Genomic DNA, 20003 nt, shown 5'->3' with positions numbered 1-20003 from the left:
AAATGAAAATGTTTCGACAGTTTTATGCACACATTATTCACATTTTAAAGAAATACTTCATAAAAAATCACATATAAACAACTTTCCACTAATACCAGATACAGGCATCAGTCACGGCATGTTTCTTATGTTTAGTACTGAACCCTTGAACTACACAGATGTTTCAGTGTTTTTAAGCACTCAGTATGGCTTACAGTGCGCTATAAATATATAAAAAAAGTTTCTCTGTGTAGCAGATTGCTGGGGAGCCAGAACTCACATTAGGTAATTCAGCTTCGTAAACACACCAACAAATCTGTGCAACCTCACTAAATACCTGGGTGTGGTTTGTGCCTTGTGGTAGGTTAAAATATATATTATAAAAGGATTACTAATGAAAAATATTTGGGCCATAATTGTCTTCTAATTTTTGTTTGCAAAAATGTAGTGCCAGCTAAATTTGGATATAAACAAGTCTTATCAGCCCTATGACAACTGGTTATTATTTTTCAGAGCTTGCACTAAAATAATTTGTTGAAAATGCACATTCACTTTTGCCATGTGTGTGCCATTTAATTATATTAAAACAACTGGAAATGTCCTGAGTAAACCTGATGAAAAAGTAAATCAAGTGTAAATAATATCCATTAAAGGTCCTATAGCCAACATTTAAAACATTAATACAACTACTTTCTATGTAAAAATATAGTGGAGTAAAGGCATTCTGAGCAGAGAATGAGGTGTGCCTGGAGGGAAGAATGTGGTGAATACGAAGCATTTGTTTTGGTTTGAGAGGCTGGTCATGTTCTAGTGTGACGTCAAGTGGCAGAGTTAAGTAATAACACATTATATGCAATAATGTGAGACTTCGGCACTGGCGTACTGCAGTTGAAGGCATGAAGCCACAGTCATAGTGTGGAAGATCAGTACACCAGCGTCAGTACCCCCACCAAAAATCACAAACCTCAAGTGTATTATTGCTGTTATACAACAGTTCCATCGTTGTCATCATTGTTATATTTTATGATCAGTTACCCACTTGCTGTCTCATTGCTAGGTATATGCATGTCTATGTGGCTGAGCTATACTTGAACAGCTTTGGTCAGAGTGCCATTATCATGCAATATTAGCATTCTTAGATCATCTTTCAGCTAATCACACTGTGTGGCCAGAACCAACGGTGGTACAATATCAGAAATATCAACTTTAAATTTACTATAGACACTGAATTATGCAATCTCATTTGAATAATGTAGCAAAACAAGAGGAATAACTCTCAGCTTCTAAGAGTTAACACCAAGTGTGGAAAGGATTGTAATTAGCTAGACACTTCCAGTCAAATAGGTTTTTCAGGCAGCTGGCATTTTGAGCATGGGCCTTCATAGCTCAAAGTTCACTGCTGTCCAATGATGGTGAGTTGTGTCTCAATGAAGACAATTAACAATTAAGACAATTATTGTGGCAAAGACAATTAACATGGTAGAAGGGCATAGAGGGACAAGTAACATGATATAATGGCATTCTCAGACATTGCCTTAAGGTTCTGCCTTCAGTCCAAACATGTTCTGAACCAGGGTCCTTATGCTGATTTGACAGGGCAATCCAATGTCACCATCGCTCCTCATCGTCCTCAGTGGTCAACTCATAAAGACGTCATGTTTGTAATGGTTTTATTCTCCATGCGGTCCAGGCGGTCTATGGCAACACTCTCAAAGGCTCTCCTCATGATGGGATGCTCCTCCAGAACTTCATTAAAACTATCCACACTGAGAGAATACAGTCTGCAGTAGGTGTCTGCTCTCACACTAGCTGTACGCCGGCCACGTGTCAACAAGCAAATCTCTGAAAAGAGACATTTTAAATAAGCTGTTTTCCACCACATTTCAAAGCCTCAATACTCAGTTTCTGAAATTACCAAAAAAATAAATTTAAGCAATTAAAAAAAATCATCTGTTTTTGTGTAAACATTTCATAATGACATTTGAAAATTAAAAACTTTTTTTTTTCCTTTTTTTATTTAATCAAAATAGCCATTAAGTATATTAATTGCAACCAATGTTGAAACCTAGATTTGAGCTGTGGAAAAAATTACTGCAAAATTTATAACCTGTATTTAATGGCTGTACTGTTATTAAATTAATCCAATATTCATTCATTCATTCATTCATTATCTGTAACCGCTTATCCAGTTCAGGGTCGCGGTGGGTCCAGAGCCCACCTGGAATCATTGGGCGCAAGACGGGAATACACCCTGGAGGGGGCGCCAGTCCTTCACAGGGCAACACAGACACACAGATACACATTCACTCACACACACACACACCTACGGACACTTTTGAGTCACCAATCCACCTACCAACGTGTGTTTTTTGGACTGTGGGACGAAACCGGAGTACCCGGAGGAAACCTATGGGGACACGGGGAGAACACACCAACTCCTCACAGACAGTCACCCGGAGTGGGAATCAAACCCACAACTTCCAGGCCCCTGGAGCTCTGTGACTGCGACACTACCTGCTGCGCCACCATTCCGCCCCTTAATCCAATATAGTGTGCAAAATATTTTAAATGTTTGCAAGTTATTTTAAATGTTTTCCTTCTATATAATTACCATTTCAGAGAATCAATGTTTTATTATAAAAGACATGCTTAGTTTTACAATACATTTGAAAGTAAAAAGGATAAAATAACAACAACAATAATAATTACAGTCATCAAAATAAAGGCTTAAAATATAAGTTAAAACTTGATCATTAATCATTAATACTGATGCCATGTAACTATTAAGCTTTACAATAAGCTGTTTTTAACTGAAATACTTTAACTGAATCACATGTATAAAAGTGCAACATATGCTACACCAAAAGAATACATACACAGCCAACAACATCAAGTAACAAGCTGTTTTGGGATAGAATTTATTACAGGATTGAATCAGATTTTTCATATCTTCTTATATGCAAAGTAAAATAGTCATGTCTTGAACAGACATCTTGGATGGACCCAAAGCAAATGCCACTTATACTCACCCCCAAAGTAGCAGCCATCACTGAGTTTCTTTTCCTTCTTCTCACGTGTGATGACAGTGACACAGCCATGCTGGATGAAATACATTTTTCGGCCCAGGGTGCCTTCACGAATGATTATGTCACCAGGCAAGAAGACCTCAAAACGTAGCTTAGTAAGAACCACAGTGACAAAATGTGGATCAGCGTTGCTGAACAACGGCATGTTCGCTACCAATCCACGACAGTTGTAGCTCACTATGTCCTACCGGAAAACACACAGTGTAAATTGGAGTCCTGTTAATGTTCATATGTAATTATAATTAATTGACACTGACATGTATTGTATATCCTTTCAAATGTTTTTTTCTTGTGATTATACCACTTTAATATACATATATTTATAAAGAGTAATTATTACAAAATTGAAAGATATGTTTTGCAACATTACACATTAAAACAATTAAAGTAATTAGTATCTTCTACTCAGTAGTACCTAGTACTCACTCCCCAGCATCTAGTGCTAATTTAATATTATCTGGTGCCCAGCTGATAGAATCTGCTGCTACACTACGCACGGGTTCTCAGTCCTGGTGGGCCACTGCCCTGCATGTAGTATTTTTTTCTTGCTCCATCACACTTCAAATTTGAGAGGGGTTGTTAATTAGCTCATTAGTTACATAAGGGGCGTTTGAAGCAGAGAACCTCTGAACTGGCAGTAGGCCACCAGGACCAAGATCGAGAACCACTGCAATAAACTGTGAAAGACATGTTTTAATGCGAAATTAGAGTTAAGTCACAAAACTTTAGAAGATCTGCTCCCTGGCCAGCAGCTAAAATGTACATGTTTATGCTATGACAATTTGGGTAATACTATAATAGAAATGCACTTTCTATTTACACTTTTTTTGTAAGTGTAAAATACATGGAAAAAATGTCGAAGGCTGAATACATAGTGAAAGCCTAAACAGAATTTAAAAATGTTCAAAATAAGAAATCCAGTAGAGCAATGAGAAAACACCTCTTTAAGTGGGTCGCTGAGTTCTCCCAGTATGTTATCTTCATCAAACATTTTCCCTTGGAAACGATGCTCATAGTAGTCATGGATTCTCTGCCTCATGTCCGCAGGCAGCTTATGGAAGGACATGTATTGCTCCACTTGCTTATACTGTAACAGACACAACATCGCATCATGTTCTGTAACGTGTAAAACCACATAACGTCCACATAATATATAATAATGATTATTGTATTTAACTTACTATAACATCTGTACATTTATCATCAAAGAATATAATTTTTTACAGTTTCTATATGAAACCCAACCCTTTTCATTGTCAGAACATATATTTCTATCTCCAGAAAAAGCCATTTTACTAGTTGTGAACTTTAAGTAGTTATAATATGCCATTTGTGACATTGTGTAAGTTTTATTTAACATGTTTTTAAATGTTCCAAACATCAAAAAAGGAGTTATAAGGTTTAGTTTCAACAGTGAACACATAATGAATTGTATATTGAACTCATTATCTCCTAATCCAAATAATTATTGAAAATTCACAAAACCATATCTTAAAACAGATACTACAGAAACATAATTGGCACCACTTTGACAAAACAATACATTTGGCCAATACCTTCTCCTGGTACTGACGATGAGAAGCATCCAATGACTGCACCAGGTTGGTGGCATGGCCCAGGAACATGGCATAACATGTGGCGCCTACAATCATGCTGATCATTGTGAGCCACACATCAGTCATTCTCTCAGGAGCTTGAGCACCATATCCTATACACAGCATATGGCTCATGGCCATGAAGAGAGCATAGGAGTACTGCACTTCCCAGGTCGCGTTCTGACAAAGAACAATATAAAGAAGTAGAATAAAAAAGAAGAAAAAACATTTAATGAAACAAAAATGGCCGAATGATTATGGATAGTATCAGTAAGTAAATGCCACACACTCTGCATAAAATAAACACCCTTCATAAATATAAAAACAGAGATTTCTTACCACCATGTTGTTTTTGGAGACCCAGCAGTTTGGTGGAAATTCCTGTAGCATGGGAACCATGAACTGAAGACAGCCATCCCAGTGACACAGTAAAAGCATTATCCCAATTAGATTCACTATCCGAATCACTGCACTCGCAAGGTCATATGTCATGTGAAAGATCTGAGGAGTAGGCAGAGGAGAATGAAAGAATTGCAGAAGTAGAATTCTCAATTTCAGTCTTGTAGGTCTACTGCCCTGCAGACAAGGTCCTAAAGTACAGGTACAGCTATCTTATATCTATATTTACTATCTATTATATAAACATAGCACATAGTATGCGAAAATCAGAGCTGACCATTGGATATTTCAGAAAAAAATACAGAAAACATATATTCAACATATAAGACACAAAAGCTTCAAGCTTCAGATCTTTCAATATTTATTAAATCCACCCTTTGTTTTTATTATAACAGTCTTTCTTTTTTCTTTGTTTGCATTGTTTTTAGCCTTACCTTAGTGGTTATGTATAGAATACTTAAATGTTCAATGATAGATGACAGCAGAAATGTTGTGATTTCTAGATGAAAGAGAGCGAGCTGGGCCCAATGTGAGACTTTTTAAGACAAGCATAGCGTTTGAAGATAAACAAGTCATCCTACAAATGATGCACAACATTTCAATAGAAAACACATTCAGATCCATGTAAATTGTGCCACATTTCAATATCAGTGAAAATGGAAGCCATCTCTAATTTCTCAAAAAATCTGGCAAGGAAGCCCAAAGTGCGTGTTTTCAGGAGGCTAAAACAATATGTCCCTTTATTGTACACAGCCTCAGGAGACACATGAAGCCAGCCCACCACATTCTTTCAATATTGCTTTGCAAAATCTTCAGAGCACCCCGACTGCCCAGATCGGTCACATCTGCTGACGAATGCCTGTATTGTTATTGGTGATTGAGGAAAGGAGGGGGTCCTACCCACCCAGAGATCAACCGTTTGTCAGTTGCTCAGTGTTTCTAAAGAACAGCTTCTTGACATCTACACACCTTTTCAGACCCATAGCATTGAGCTTTCTTCTTACAACAAAAAATATATATACATATGAATTTCTAAGTAAGTGAATTCTGGAGGTCTACCAGTTCAGTTCAATTGTTAACTGATTTTGCAAGTCAAATCTGAAGTACATTTTAGTGTATTTCCTGCTCCCAGCACATTTAACACTACTCATCATCTTATTGCAAAAATCTTGATGAGTGTACTTGCATGACAATCTTTAGTAGATTAATTTTTATTAACAAACTTATTATTTTAAGCAGGGGTTTTACTTTAAATCATAAAAATGTGCAGAACAAGTTAAACTGCTCCAGGTCATGACCAAGAATTGTTTTGATTTTTTTGGGCCATACACCTAATCCAGTTCCTAAAGGCTTGATTAATTGCTAACAGATCAGTTGAAGTTTAAATGTTTAACTTTAAATTGCTGTCTTCGCTCACCTCTTCCCACTGATGTATGTAGCGAATGAGTCTGGACAGTCGAAGTAATCGGAGGAGGCTTAGGATTTTGGTGAAGCGAACAATTCGGAGTGCCCTGGCAGTGCGATACACTTCTGCTGATTCTACCCGAGCTTCCAGATCCACTGCCAGGAAAATATAGTCCACTGGGATGGAGGAGATGAAGTCCACAAGGAACCAGCCCTGCAGGTAACGGCGGCGGATAATACGTGGGTCCAGGGTGATATGGCTATTGTCTTCCTCCAGAATGCCTGTGCGGAAATTTAGGACCAGGTCAGTCAGGAAAAGAGTGTCAGAGGCCATGTTGAAGATCATCCATGGAAGCGTGTTCTGATCCTCAAAGAAGGTAATGCCCCATGGTAAGATGACGAGGTTGCCCATCATCAAAAACAGCATTACCAGATCCCAATAGAACCTGGAGATTGAACAAAGATAAGGCTTTTGTCATTTACAAAGGAGAAAAATTTAATTGAAAAGTAGTGTACATATGCAGTGAGAATCCAGAAGGTTCAGACTTGTATTATATGCTTAGAAGGGCACCAGGGTCTCATCCTTTACAATATCTGTTGGCATTCTGTTAGATTTTACTTCTATATTGAGATTCCTGCAAAGACTTTACAGATTTAAATGCAAAATAAAACTGATATGAGCATGCCATACACATGTAATGACATATGACTTGACTGTTTCATGTTGCTATGACTGATTTAGTTAAATAATAAAACAACGACATATTACTATTAACAGTAATTGTTCTGGGAAGCCATGTTTCATGTCATGACAGCTTATGTCACATGTGAAATCTACTCTAGTTAGCCATCATGAGATCAAAGTTATGACATTTTTTATGACAGTCATCAGTAATTGTACCATGACACTCTTATATAATGGGATATAATCTGGCATAAAACATGGGACTGTATATATGGCAATGTAGCAGGCATTAAGTAAAGTGTTATTACTAGCAATTAAATCACTTAACTGCTGTTATCAGCTTAAAAAATCCAATCGTACTGTATGTTCCTGTATATGAGTCCTTTTATGAAACCATACATTTAAAGAAGACTAGTAGCATACATTATTACAGCTCCTTGAATGTTTTGGTTTAATAATGCTTTTCAGTATTTTATGGAGTGATTTTAAATTCACAAATAATGAAATAAGATAGCAACAAGATATATTTATATATGGTCATTATCCAGTCAAAAATATTTTGCTAGTACAAGAATGTGAAAGCTGAAATGGGGAGGTGAATGTATATTTTTTTCCGACATGTAAATGACGTGACTTTGAAAGGTGTATGTATAGGGCTGAGGGAAGGAGTTCGGACAAGGTCCTACTCCCAGAATTATCTTTTTACACAACTCCAAGTATCTCTGTTTATGTTGATATTTCAAAATGACTTGAAGTAAAATGTTTTTAAATTGGCATCCACTAAAATTTAAGGGGGTATTTTTCTTTCTCATGTAAAGTTACTATTTTTAGTCGCCATATATAGGCAGAATGTCTTAGGCCAGGGGTTGGCAACCCGCGGCTCCAGAGCCGCATGCGGCTCTTTGATCCCTCTGATGCGGCTCAGCTTTTGAAAATAATTACTGAGTATTTAATTAAAATGTATTTTATTTTAGTTCGTTCATTTTTAAAATGTAATTCTATGAAGATTATAGCGATCTTGTAACATCTAAAATATTTTAATATTTAAAATATTTTGTCACTCAGCAGAACTGCAGGGGAACTGCCATTATCAGAGCAGTGAAGTTGGTGTGTTCATTATCAAAATCATTCAACACAACTGTGGTGGTGTGCTGCTACCTGAAATTAGACATAATAATGTTTCCAATCGTGTTCTCCCTGTGTCTGCGTGGGTTTCCTGAAGGACTGGCACACGCTCCAGGGTGTGTTCCCGCCTTGCGCCCAGTGATTCCCAATGAATTAATGTTCCCAAGCACTGTTGCTGTTGTAGCAGGGAATTTGGATCTCTGCAATATTTGACAGATCTCCACCCTCTGCTGCCATGATGGAGACCACATGGCATCATGCAACTGCACAGCACCATTTCGGATCTGCTAGCTTGGGGCTTCTAGCCATCAACACCAACCTTTTTGGTCTATTCGGTGACTCTAACCTCCCAGCCATTGCCATCTTCGGGCATCTGCTGGGCACAGCTAATGGGTGCCATCACAATCTTCAGCTGCCATTGGCTGGGCATTTTTAGATAAATTTCATGGCCAGATGGCTGGAGTTCTTCTATCTCCGCTATCTATCCCACTTCTGACACCAATTAGACATTAGCATCAAATGAATCATACAACATAGTGCATTTATAAAGAACGGGTAATATACCAAGAGCCTTTACAAAATCCCTCAGTGCAGCACCTACTCAGTACAGACACAGGACAGGAGAGGTAACATGGGAAAATACAACACACTGCAACAGTAGACAGTCTATTCAGCGAGATGGTTGGGCAAGCTCAAAGGCACTTTGCATAGCCACACCCTTTGACAATGACCACAAATATTTTAGTTTGTGGCAGATGCCAGAATACACGAGAGAATGCAAGTTTATGCAGCTATCAGTTACATGCTGTGTGTGCGGTTTATGTGTCACTGATCTGAGGTTTCCTCTTGTAATTTTTTCCAACGTGGTGTCAATCAACACCAACCTCTCACTGACCCTTTTACTTACCCTTGAACTTATCCACCCAATGAGCTCACACTTTAATTACACTCATCATCCTGTTGCAGCAATGTGACTGGTGTGAAAAACAAATTAACACTTTTAATTAAAAAAAAAACATATTAACCTTGGTGTGAACATAGTGTGATTTTTTATGCATACAACTCTCACTGTGCATTAACATTGGCCTTCTGCCCTTAAATGGAAGATGTAAATGGAGAGATTCAAATGTAAAAGATTCATGCAAGCTCTGTAATCCCCAAGCATAGGGTATAGGATTCTACAGACACAATGCTGCAAGTTGTAATTAGATCAGGTAACGTGAGATGCAGTGGGTCTAAACTGACACAGAAAAGCCAAGTAAAGGCATTTTCTCTGGCTGTCACTACAAAGACAGCTCAGACTGCCATAACATAAATAAATAGTTTCAAATAGTCCCACGCTGAGGCTTTTAGCTATTATATATTTAACTTCTGGATATACAAAGCCAGTTTGGCTATAAATAACAAAGAAAATGAACAAACAAGCATTTGCAAGCAAATAGTCATGCACATTTCCGTAGGCTACTTAGTAAACCAGACCAATCTAATAATTCACACACAGAGGTATTTGTTTCTAGAAATTAATATTTACTTTAAATATAGGTTTTAAAAAATAGTCCTTTTTTATGCATCTACCGCACCTGTTGCAACTGACCAATGTCTGTTAGCCATTTGAATAACACATTTATGTTTGACTACTGAAACTGTAGAAAAGTGCAAAAATGATCTACAATTTAGTTTATGGGTCATTTTAAATTCCTGTGATTGCACTAAAATGCAGTTGAACACTGATCCTAACATTTTATACAATAATCTTAAAGGTTTAATATCCAACATTTTAAACATTAATACAGCAGTGAATAATTTCAATTAAAAGTTATAGTAGAGTAACAGCCTGTGGAACTTTGGACCACCCCCCATTTTGTTCTGCCCTCCCCAAGAGACAATAGTGTGTCCACACACTACATTGTACATGTAAGACAGTAGACTGCAGGACAAAACATTGAGGTGAAAGTGGCCTTCTGAATATTTCTTCATCACAAAAATAAATTAATAATGAGTAAATAAAATTTTGTCATCCAAAAACACCACTTATATGACAAGTCAGAAATCAACACTTTTCAGAGCTTGAGAACTCTGAGGGCATTTAAAATCCAATGTTTTTTAAATAATAAATACTCTGAATAAAATGTCCTTTCCTTGTTTCAAGTAAAATTTACAAATAAAACAATGATTTTGAAAATGCATATTTAATTAAAGTCCCTAATGACTTGTCTTGTATTTGCAGTTGACTTTACAGCTTTTCCATAACCAGCAATTTGATTGGCTGTTATTGCTAGAGGACAGGACTTCTTTACCTGTTATCAGCAAGCTGATTGGCTCTTTATGCTGAAAGATGGGATTTTATGACTAGAGGAGTCACAGCACTTAAAAACAAACACTGTTCAAAATTAAACAGCTCTTAATAGTTTATCAGTTACAGGTCCAGGTACAGATAGGACAGCGCCTGGGTCCGGACCTGGACAATGGTCCGCCTATTCGTGACCCCTGCTCTATGTAGTGTTCCAGTGTGCAATATGGGATGAAGCATAATTAGGGTTGCAGCGGTAACCGGCTTCGTGGTATACCACAGTATTAAAATGCAAGGTTATCGTACCATGGCCGTTTGCTTATTACCGGTAGTAAAGGAAAAATGCAAGCCAGCTGAGAATCTCACCCATGCAATACCCAGCTCTGCCTCGGCTGCCCCTCGGCTACTGGCGCAACGCTCAAGCACAGAACAGCATAAATGACAAAGAAAAGTGTGACAGATTTAACCAGTCTCCACATCCTTAAAAAATCTAAAATAAATCAGCAGTGTGGGACTGCTTTGAATATCAGCAACACGGCTGCAAGCATGCGTATCCCATCTGCAGACAATGTGGATGTAAAGTGGCAGCTAAATGAGGGAACACCTCAAACATGTTTTCCCATCAACAAGAACACCATCCCTCTGTGCAGATCAAAGTAGATGTGTCATTAATAACTGTAATAACTAATAGATTTTATAATTGATTATTATTATTATACTGTTAATGCTTTTAGGGCCAAGCTAGCTGTCCAAAGACATTTGCAAAGGGAATTAGGTCAGTGTAAGGGTCAGTGTAACTTACAATAACATATGTGGAATACCATGATACCGCGATACTGTGATACTGTGAAAATCTCATACCGTTGCAACCCTAAGCATAAGTAAGGCAGTGGGGGATACAATTGTAAAATTTTTAGCTTACATTTATGATCACTAGCGTTACATGTGATAAATACCTAAACAATCAATGTGTGAGACAGTAGAGAGGTGTTATATGTTATTTTTCAGGATGTATACCATTCTGAACTTTTAAAAATGCATAACCTCTGAAGAAAATTTATATATAATAATGTTCACAATTTATTGATGACACATAAGGCAGCATGGTATGGCTATGTTAAGGAATTTACAGTTAAAGGTATTTACATGTTTTCTACTGTAAACTAGCGTTTCTTCTTTTCAATGTGTAACTTGATGTCTGTTTTCATGACTAGAGTATAGAGTACGCAAGATTTTTTGTACTTGCCTGCTTGACGGAAAAGCGAAAGGGCTGAATATGAAGCATTTGTTTTAGTCTGAGATCCTGGTGCTCTAATGTGACATATACTGACAGAATATCATGTATTGAACCTGTAAAGTTTTGTGGGAGTAATATGTTTTTTTATGGACTTATAATATTTTAGGAAATTAAGTAATTCCAAGGACTAAACAAACCCTGCCAATTTAATTCTATTACAAATCAAAGCAATGCTATGTAAGTTCTTGATATATAGAGAGATTTTCATTATAATTTTTTTTTCATATTTACATTTGTCTCTTGCCCTGAAGATGCTGCCTGGCAATGAAATTAATGAGCTACCAAAATGAAAATAATACATAGTAGGACCATCTGTTAAGCTGAGAAAGAGTATTCTGTCTGGAAACCTTCCAGACATTTTTCCAGGTAATGAGACAGTGCTTGAAGCACTTTTCAGTGAGGTACATTTAAATTTAAACTGAAAATCACCAGAGAAAGTTTCTCCAGTAATAATCTCTAAAACATAAGAAACCTAAATTCAGAGTAAAACATAAACAATCCCTGTTTATTTCAATAGATATATAGGTATACCCGTTTATTTGGAAAGTTTATCAAAAGGAAAGGTTAATCTCCCAAAAACAGAAAGTACTAGCATTTCAACTTCTGTATTGTGATTTTATATTGATAGACACTACTAATATAATTCCAATGCATTGATCATACATTGATTATTTTACATTTAAATATCTTTTATTAAAGATTCTGTCTTAACGAACAATGCAATTAATCTTAATTTCAGAAAAATTTTGCAATTATTTAGTCAATTTTTTAAATTGATCAACAGAATCTGTATATACAGAACATATATCTCGTATGCTTGGTCACAGTCAATATATAATATGCATGAACACAGTGTGTTCAAAAATAAAAGTGAATTTTGCATGCTGACACAATCACTATCACTGATATAATCACAATCAATGCGACACAATAATACATACTGAACTATAGTCTTTGGGGTACTTTTCAGCCATACACATTTATGGTAATCAATGACAGGCTTGTTGGCCATCTGACAATGATGATGAGACCACCACATCCTCCTGCTTTGATCACTGCCTTCACAAGGAATTATGTTTTAGAAACTTGACACTCAGCTGGTCCCACACTTATTTTGCTCAAAAATTCTCATGGCTGTATCTACTGATTCTCAAGACTACATTTGTACACAGTGTTTAAAGGTGTCATTACTAATTCTTTAGTCTGTTCCTAAATACATTTTCTACTCAGCAAGTATTATGAAAATGTCAGGAAGTGGTATTTTTTGCTATACTGGTCACTGGTTTTATTTCAGAGGGTATCCAAAATACTACTAATTTCTACTAATTCCACAGACAAAAAGGACGTCCCATGATAAGGTCTTCTCTTTCTTCCTCTGTAATCTCCCATTAAGTAGAACAGATTTAAGCATCAGTTTCAGGATCAGTTTTTTTTGAAGGATTACAACATAAATGATAGCCTGAGAAAGCCTCATTTGACAGATGGTCGTTTATGTCTATCGTACAATCCTGAACTCACTGCCACCATAGATCCACCCTTATCTCCGGCTTTAATCACTAAGCCAACGTTACATTGTAAAGCTTTCAGGGCTGCGCATTCACCTCATTTAGACGGATCACTGTCCACATCTTGTGCTATGTCACAACTGCAGGATTTATGTTTCAGTTAGTAAGGAACATGTTTCTTTATGGTTTAATCCTTTAGGGCGAAAAATTAAGTGAGATGTGGGTACTTACATCATGGGTGCGCTACGTAATTGATGGCTTACTGAACAAGAAACATTCAAAACGCTTATCACTATGCATTCCATTTGTTCTGTTTTGTGTTTCATGGTGGCTCCAAGATTCACAAAGTTGCAACGGATCCCGTTAAACACAAGCCCTTTGGAGCCTGGCAAATGTAGTGGCACTGTTAGCATTAGATTTGCCTTCTAATTTTGGTAGCAAACAGATCCTTTCAATGTTACCAAGTTAATTTGTTGTTTGTTATTTCAAGAGTCACCATATTAAAAATAGATACATACACCAACATGTTATACACCACTATACACTATACACCAACATATTATGATGAGACTTTCATCACATTTTACTAATCAGGACAAACGGCAAATTCTTACAAAATGATTTTCGTGATATGTCAGAAAACTTGTTCGATCAAATTCTCTACATTTTTGCTATTGCTTTTAGGTCTTGGTAGGTTTGGAGTATGCAAATAGCAGGGTAATCTACAGGCCCTAGATGTCACATCTCTAAGAGACTTCACAGAATCTGAGAAACCAGTATTGAGAATTTAAGGGAGGGCTTGACATTGAATATATTTACAGTAATTTAATTTATAAATTTAGTTCAGAAATTACCATGAATTCTGTTGTTTATTTATTGTATGAAGGATTATTTGAGGGCAGGGAGTATGGCCATTAATACCACTGAGCCATCATCTGTTCTGAGATTATAGCTTAACTCTGACTAAGAAGTCACAAAGCTTTAATTACAATTTTGACCTGATGGTGCTATGTACATTTTTTTCTTCTATTTTCTACAAACAATGAGACAAAACTACTTTCATGACAATATAAACTACTGAATATCATGCATTAATTCCATTCTTGATTAACGTTTGGTTAGTTGGGGTGGCCTGACGTTGGGAATATTCATTAAGAAAATGGTTCTATAAATTAAGTGTCATTTGTTTTAAGCTTTGAAGACCAAGGAAATAGTGTTAGCTCAATTATGTCATCTGCAGAATTAGTAATTATATCAAATATGCTGAAATAAGAAAAAGGATACCAAGGAAAATCATGAAATGATTCACATTGTCCAATTATAATAGGGATCAGGCTTATTAGAATGCTTGCTTCACAGTTAAGCAGAATAATCTCAGTTCCTCATCCATTCAAGGTGGGCAAGCCTAGAGAGATCAACTGGTCTTGTGCTCTGGGTGGATAAGATGCCCCCTTCTCTCCCCAATCTCTCTGCTCACGATGCAAGCTAGCACAGGCGTCTCTTAACTGATGGTGGCACTGTGTGCAATTCTGGGAGACTCACTGAAGTGTGACAGCTAATAATCAGAGACAATGCAATATAAACTTTAGGATAAACATAGCATATTAAAACAATATAGAAGGATGTGATTCCAACCCAGCATTTCTTTACAAACTTTTGATAATGCATCACCATTAAAAACCTTAACATGCTGAAAGCGAACAGAGATATGTCCCATTAGCTGACCGATGTGTAAGCTTCCTAGTGCCAAGAGCAGAAAGATATGTGAAGAGTAGGTGCCATCTTATCCACCAAGAGAGTGAGGTCAGCTGTGCTCTATAGGACTCCAATTTAACTTGTGGTCTTCAGTTAACAGGAGCGCTATTGAGACTGCTGGTGTCCAATGGGGACCCAATCTGAGATTTTGTAAATGTTTGTGTAGCAACATGTGTGACAATATGAAAGAAGGGCTTACACTTACTTAATTTATAACAGTTAAAAAAAAAATAATACTCAATATTCATCCAATCCACTAACTCAGTTTTACACAGGTTTGAGTATGTTAATATATTCATGGGGTATCCTCTAACTTGATTAGTTAAAAATCTGAATTTCTTTGTTCAGTCAACCTAAACTGCAACATAATCTACCCTGGAGCACGTCAGCTGTGGAGAGTATTTAATGATGGAGCTGGTTAGATACAGAAGCATCTGCTTTAGCCCTGAGCAAGCTTGTTAATCCAAGAATCATGCTCTGTAATACAAGCCACTGGTATCCACTACACATTCCAGTTCATTTCCAGAACCTCATCATTACCATCTTTTCAAACTTATCCATTTTAGGCTCGCGAATTTCCAGAACCTGACATGTTTAAATTTTTTTCTGTATGCTGTAATTTTTTTCTGTATGCTGTAAGCTTCACGTTTAGCACAAAGCGCCATTGCCACTTTTTTTATAATGGGCCAAGTGTGCTATAATTATCTATAATTCAAGTAATGGCAATAACTAAAAAATATTTTAAAAATAATATGAAATATATGAAATAATAATAATAGCTACATTAGCATTAGCATTTTTTCTTTTTTTTTTAAGGTATGATGAACATATTTATAGAGGATTATAATGACAGTAAAACCTGTATAATATTGAGAATTATGACAAATATTCCAATCCAAAAATCTTCATATTTTAAAAGTAAATGTTAATAAAGGAACATTACAAATTATACAAGACATTTTGGGATATTATATATAACTTGCAAGAAATTCCAAACATATTTGTATGTTTATTTAGTAACTTAATTCTTAATAAAGCTACTATAAAGTAAGGGCAAATGCACGGCAGCTGAGTAACCAAATTAGTTTCAAATATTACTCGTAACATATTATTGTTTCTTATTCAGAGCTAATGTTACTGATGGATGACCTTTTCTTTTTCTGTGTTTATTAAATATATAAAACATGCCCTTTTCAGCTGTAACGCTTCAACTTAACAAAAGATATTAAAATAGGAAGACAGTTTCTTTAAAGCCTCAGCTAGGAATCACTACGACCTTTCAGAGAACAACACTACAAGCATGCACACACAATAATATTTAATGTGTACATTTCTTTACCATGCAGTCTTTTAATAATGTTTTTTATTCCATGGCACTGTGACACTTCTGGACCTTTAAAGCCATTATATTGATGTCAACTTCTATGACCTATGTATGAGCTGTGGTCATCTCAACCGATTCCATCAGCTTTAAAGTTTAAATAAGGAAATGTAAAAAATGTAAACAATTACCTCCAAGTTTTCTTTTTCTTCTTTGGCACTGGACAACAATATGGGCAATGCAAATGACTGGTGTGCTTCTTTACTTTGCAAATCTCTAAACTATGACCAAAGACAACCTGTAAACTCTTCAGCACATTTCGGCCCTACCATTTATTTCTAGACAAAATGGTAAATTGGTGAAAATGTATTTTTCAGCTTGGAACCTGGAAGCAACATTTTATCAATTTAACATTTTCTTATGTTCATTAGCCACTTTAATGAAAAATTAAATACACAGGTTCACCAGTGTTTACATTATTTTTCCTTAATTACACTTTCAAATCATTTGGGAAATGAGGATACAAATTGCTGCAGTTTTGCAAGTGTAATGTTTGCCTAATTTGTCTTTATACAATACTTCAGCAGCTCCACAGTCCTTGATTACCATTTTCTGGTACTTCTCTTCATTATGTGCCATATGAGATACATCTCGACATCTCTGATGGTTGTAAGGTTACACACAGTGATTTCTGGACTTGCTCCAAATTAATCGATATTTCTCTGGAATCCCTGAATCTTTTCATAATATTATGTACATTACATTGTAAATAGCCTGCATCTTTTGTGCAAATTTGAAGAAGAGGCTTTTTCAAACTTTTGCAAACTTCTCGCACCATGACACATCTTTGCTTGCAAAGAGTGAACCTTGATGTATGCTCCTGGTTATTAAGAAATGTTCTAAAACGGTGTATCTTGAATATTCTATAAAAGTAATAGTCCCAACAAAATTTGCTTAATAAAATGAAATTACAAAATACTATCAAGTTGATCAGCTAAAACTAAATGAACTAAATGTTTTCCTTTTACATTTGTCAGTTAAATAAATATTCAACTGAATTAACAAATCACAGATATTGTTTTTGTTTGTGTTGTTTTTTGTATTGTATTTTAAATCCCAAAATATATTGAAAAAGGTTTTGTTTTAACGTTTACTTTTGCACAGTACTCATTATATAATATGCACTTAGTAAATGCATAAAACTAGTTTAACAAACAATTCCTGTCCTCTACTGAAGAAAGCTTAGTCCTCATAGCCTCTCTAGCCTCTCTCCATCTACAAACACAATCCCTTTATCCATTTATCTCAATCTCCACTTCCTGCACACTAATACTAGCCACAGTACATCAACCTGACACCCACAACACTCTGTGGGTCTTTCCTGACCATCTAGTTTGAAGTGATACCCCTTCCTGACACAGGGTAACCTTACGAGGGAAGAGAATGGTAACTCAATGCCCTATACAAGTGTGTTTGTTACATTGGTGATTGAGAGGCCCAGCAGTGAATGTGTTCTGTGGAATTCATTTGGAGCACCTGGGACACAGACCTGACACTGCTGCAATTTGATTTATGATACTTCATTAAGCTTATATTCTGAGATACATTGTTTAGCTACCTACATTCCTATATAATATTGCAATATCATATATAACAATGACTATGAAAGTCACTTTTCCAATATCAGATAAAACTTCTTGACCTTATTCCTTGTGATTCATGAACTACAGAGTTTTTTTTTGATAGGTGTATTGAGCTATCACATTAAAAAGGAGACTGTCACCACCAGCAGCTAATATAAGCAATGCTTATTGTAGCATGAGTTCTAAGAAAACTGTGCCAGATTGTGTCTTCTTTTAGAGAGGGGCCTGATTTGTTTAACTCAAACCAGAGCAGAATTGATTAAACCAATCAATCCTAGAAGTGAAGGTCAAACGAAGTTTATTTCTGAATTGCATATACTAGGAAGCAGAATATATATTATGTTAAGCTTCTAATTTAGTGCAACAGCATGAGTAGGAGAATAAATCCATACAGAGAATATACAGGATTAATCTCAACTTCATATAATAATAGGCTAGCGAAAGTTCTCTGACCCATGTCGGGCCACTGCCTGGGGGCACTCCCCCTTCTGTTGAATTACATAACTAGGGTCTTATCGGACTCCGTGCAATAATGGAAAAATACTGAGTGTCAAAATGTTACAATGTAAGGTTGCTCACATAATCACTATAGCTTATTTGGCAATATGGCATATTGGTTGAAATGTATTATTAAGATATTGTAGCTGCATGTTCATGCAATGTTTCATGCGGAGTTGCGTTTTTGTAATGTCACTGTAAAAAAGTATATTTTAATAATAAATAAAGTATATAAAAATATGTACTTTATATATATATATATATATATATATATATATATATATATATATATATATATATATAATTAAATTAATACTAGAGGGTGATTATGCTCACTTAAACTGTCTCAACCTAATGGCAGTTACTTAATGGGTTATCTGGCCTATATTCATCCCTTACCTTAGTTACTTACCTAAAGTCACTGTATGGATGTATAATCCACACCCCAAAGGACCTGACTCTCTGCTGCTCTGCTGCTACGCCTTTGGCGCTTCCGAACATGCGCAAAGAAAACTTGTTGACCCCTGGCTGCAGCATGGAACTCAGCTGCTTGTGGAGATATGTGGACTGGTCAATAGAGTCATAGTCCTCCATGCCTGGGGTTAAAGTTATGCCCCCAAGCCCTACAGCATCAGGCACAGCTTTGCCAGAGCTGGATGCGGTGGATGTGCAGGCTCCTGGTGTTGAGACCTGTCCTTCAGAGCCTGTGGTCACCTCTGTGGGTTTGGAGGTGAGGTCAGTCGTTGAGCTAACTTGATCTTCATAATGGTGGACAAGGGACAAAAGTTTTCGGTTCAGCTCAGCACCTCGCTCTCCATGTACAGAGGACTGAGAAGAAGAACGCCAGCTTGATAACGAGAACCTGCCCCTCTGCCTGGAGTCACCGTTAGGAGCCGGACACTCCTCACTGCCCGCTTCTTCACTTGCTCCATTACCATCCATCCTACACCAGCTTTATGTTATTAATTATATATATGTATTTAGAGACACACCAGTGATATGCTTGAAATCAATAGTTTAACAAATATGTAACCAATCCAGTAGTCAAATGTATAAATTCAATCTAATATGTTTGTTTCTCAGAATTTCTCAATAATAATTGGGAATTGACTTGAATGAGAAGGAATTTCAGACAAATGAACAGAGCTGATGATTCTGTAATGACAGAGAAAGCTGTATAGCATGAAGAAACAAATCTTTAGGAATAACATAAATGTACTGGTAATAGGGTAATTGCGGTATAGGTGTATTACATATATTTAAGCATATGTTGGTCTTCCACAAATAGTTGAAAAATTGCATGAACACATTTTAATGTCTACATTTAAGTCTACACTGTACATCTTCAAATCGTTTATATGACAAGCGACTCAAAGATAGTGTAATCACATCAAAATCTCAGCAATACAGAAGCTGGTAAT

At 36.3% G+C, this 20003-nt stretch overlaps 1 protein-coding gene across 1 annotated transcript; it reads right to left on the bottom strand.

Annotated features, from left to right (window-relative positions):
* Nucleotides 1-1621: 1621 nt before the first annotated feature.
* Nucleotides 1622-19529, bottom strand: hcn3 (hyperpolarization activated cyclic nucleotide-gated potassium channel 3). The gene is made up of 7 exons (XM_066675471.1): nucleotides 18995-19529; nucleotides 6477-6909; nucleotides 5000-5161; nucleotides 4622-4840; nucleotides 4006-4152; nucleotides 3009-3249; nucleotides 1622-1821 (listed from the first exon to the last, which is right to left on the bottom strand). Exons 1-7 carry the CDS (start codon nucleotides 19522-19524, stop codon nucleotides 1622-1624), a joined length of 1932 nt encoding a protein of 643 aa, XP_066531568.1. The 5' UTR covers nucleotides 19525-19529.
* Between the last annotated feature and the right edge of the window lie 474 nt (nucleotides 19530-20003).

Source organism: Hoplias malabaricus, chromosome 6, assembly GCF_029633855.1.
Source record: "Hoplias malabaricus isolate fHopMal1 chromosome 6, fHopMal1.hap1, whole genome shotgun sequence".
NCBI lineage: Eukaryota > Metazoa > Chordata > Actinopteri > Characiformes > Erythrinidae > Hoplias > Hoplias malabaricus.
This window is presented reverse-complemented; position numbering and strand designations above follow the sequence as displayed.

Excerpts from the sequence above, each read along its gene's own strand:
- hcn3 (XM_066675471.1), bottom strand. The coding sequence starts at position 19,524 with ATGGATGGTAATGGAGCAAGTGAAGAAGCGGGCAGTGAGGAGTGTCCG. Across the intron at positions 6,910-18,994 it reads CATCCATACAGTGACTTTAG|GTTCTATTGGGATCTGGTAA; the intron begins GTAAGTAACTAA and ends TTCAATCTCCAG. Across the intron at positions 4,153-4,621 it reads ATCGTCAGTACCAGGAGAAG|TATAAGCAAGTGGAGCAATA; the intron begins GTATTGGCCAAA and ends TGTCTGTTACAG.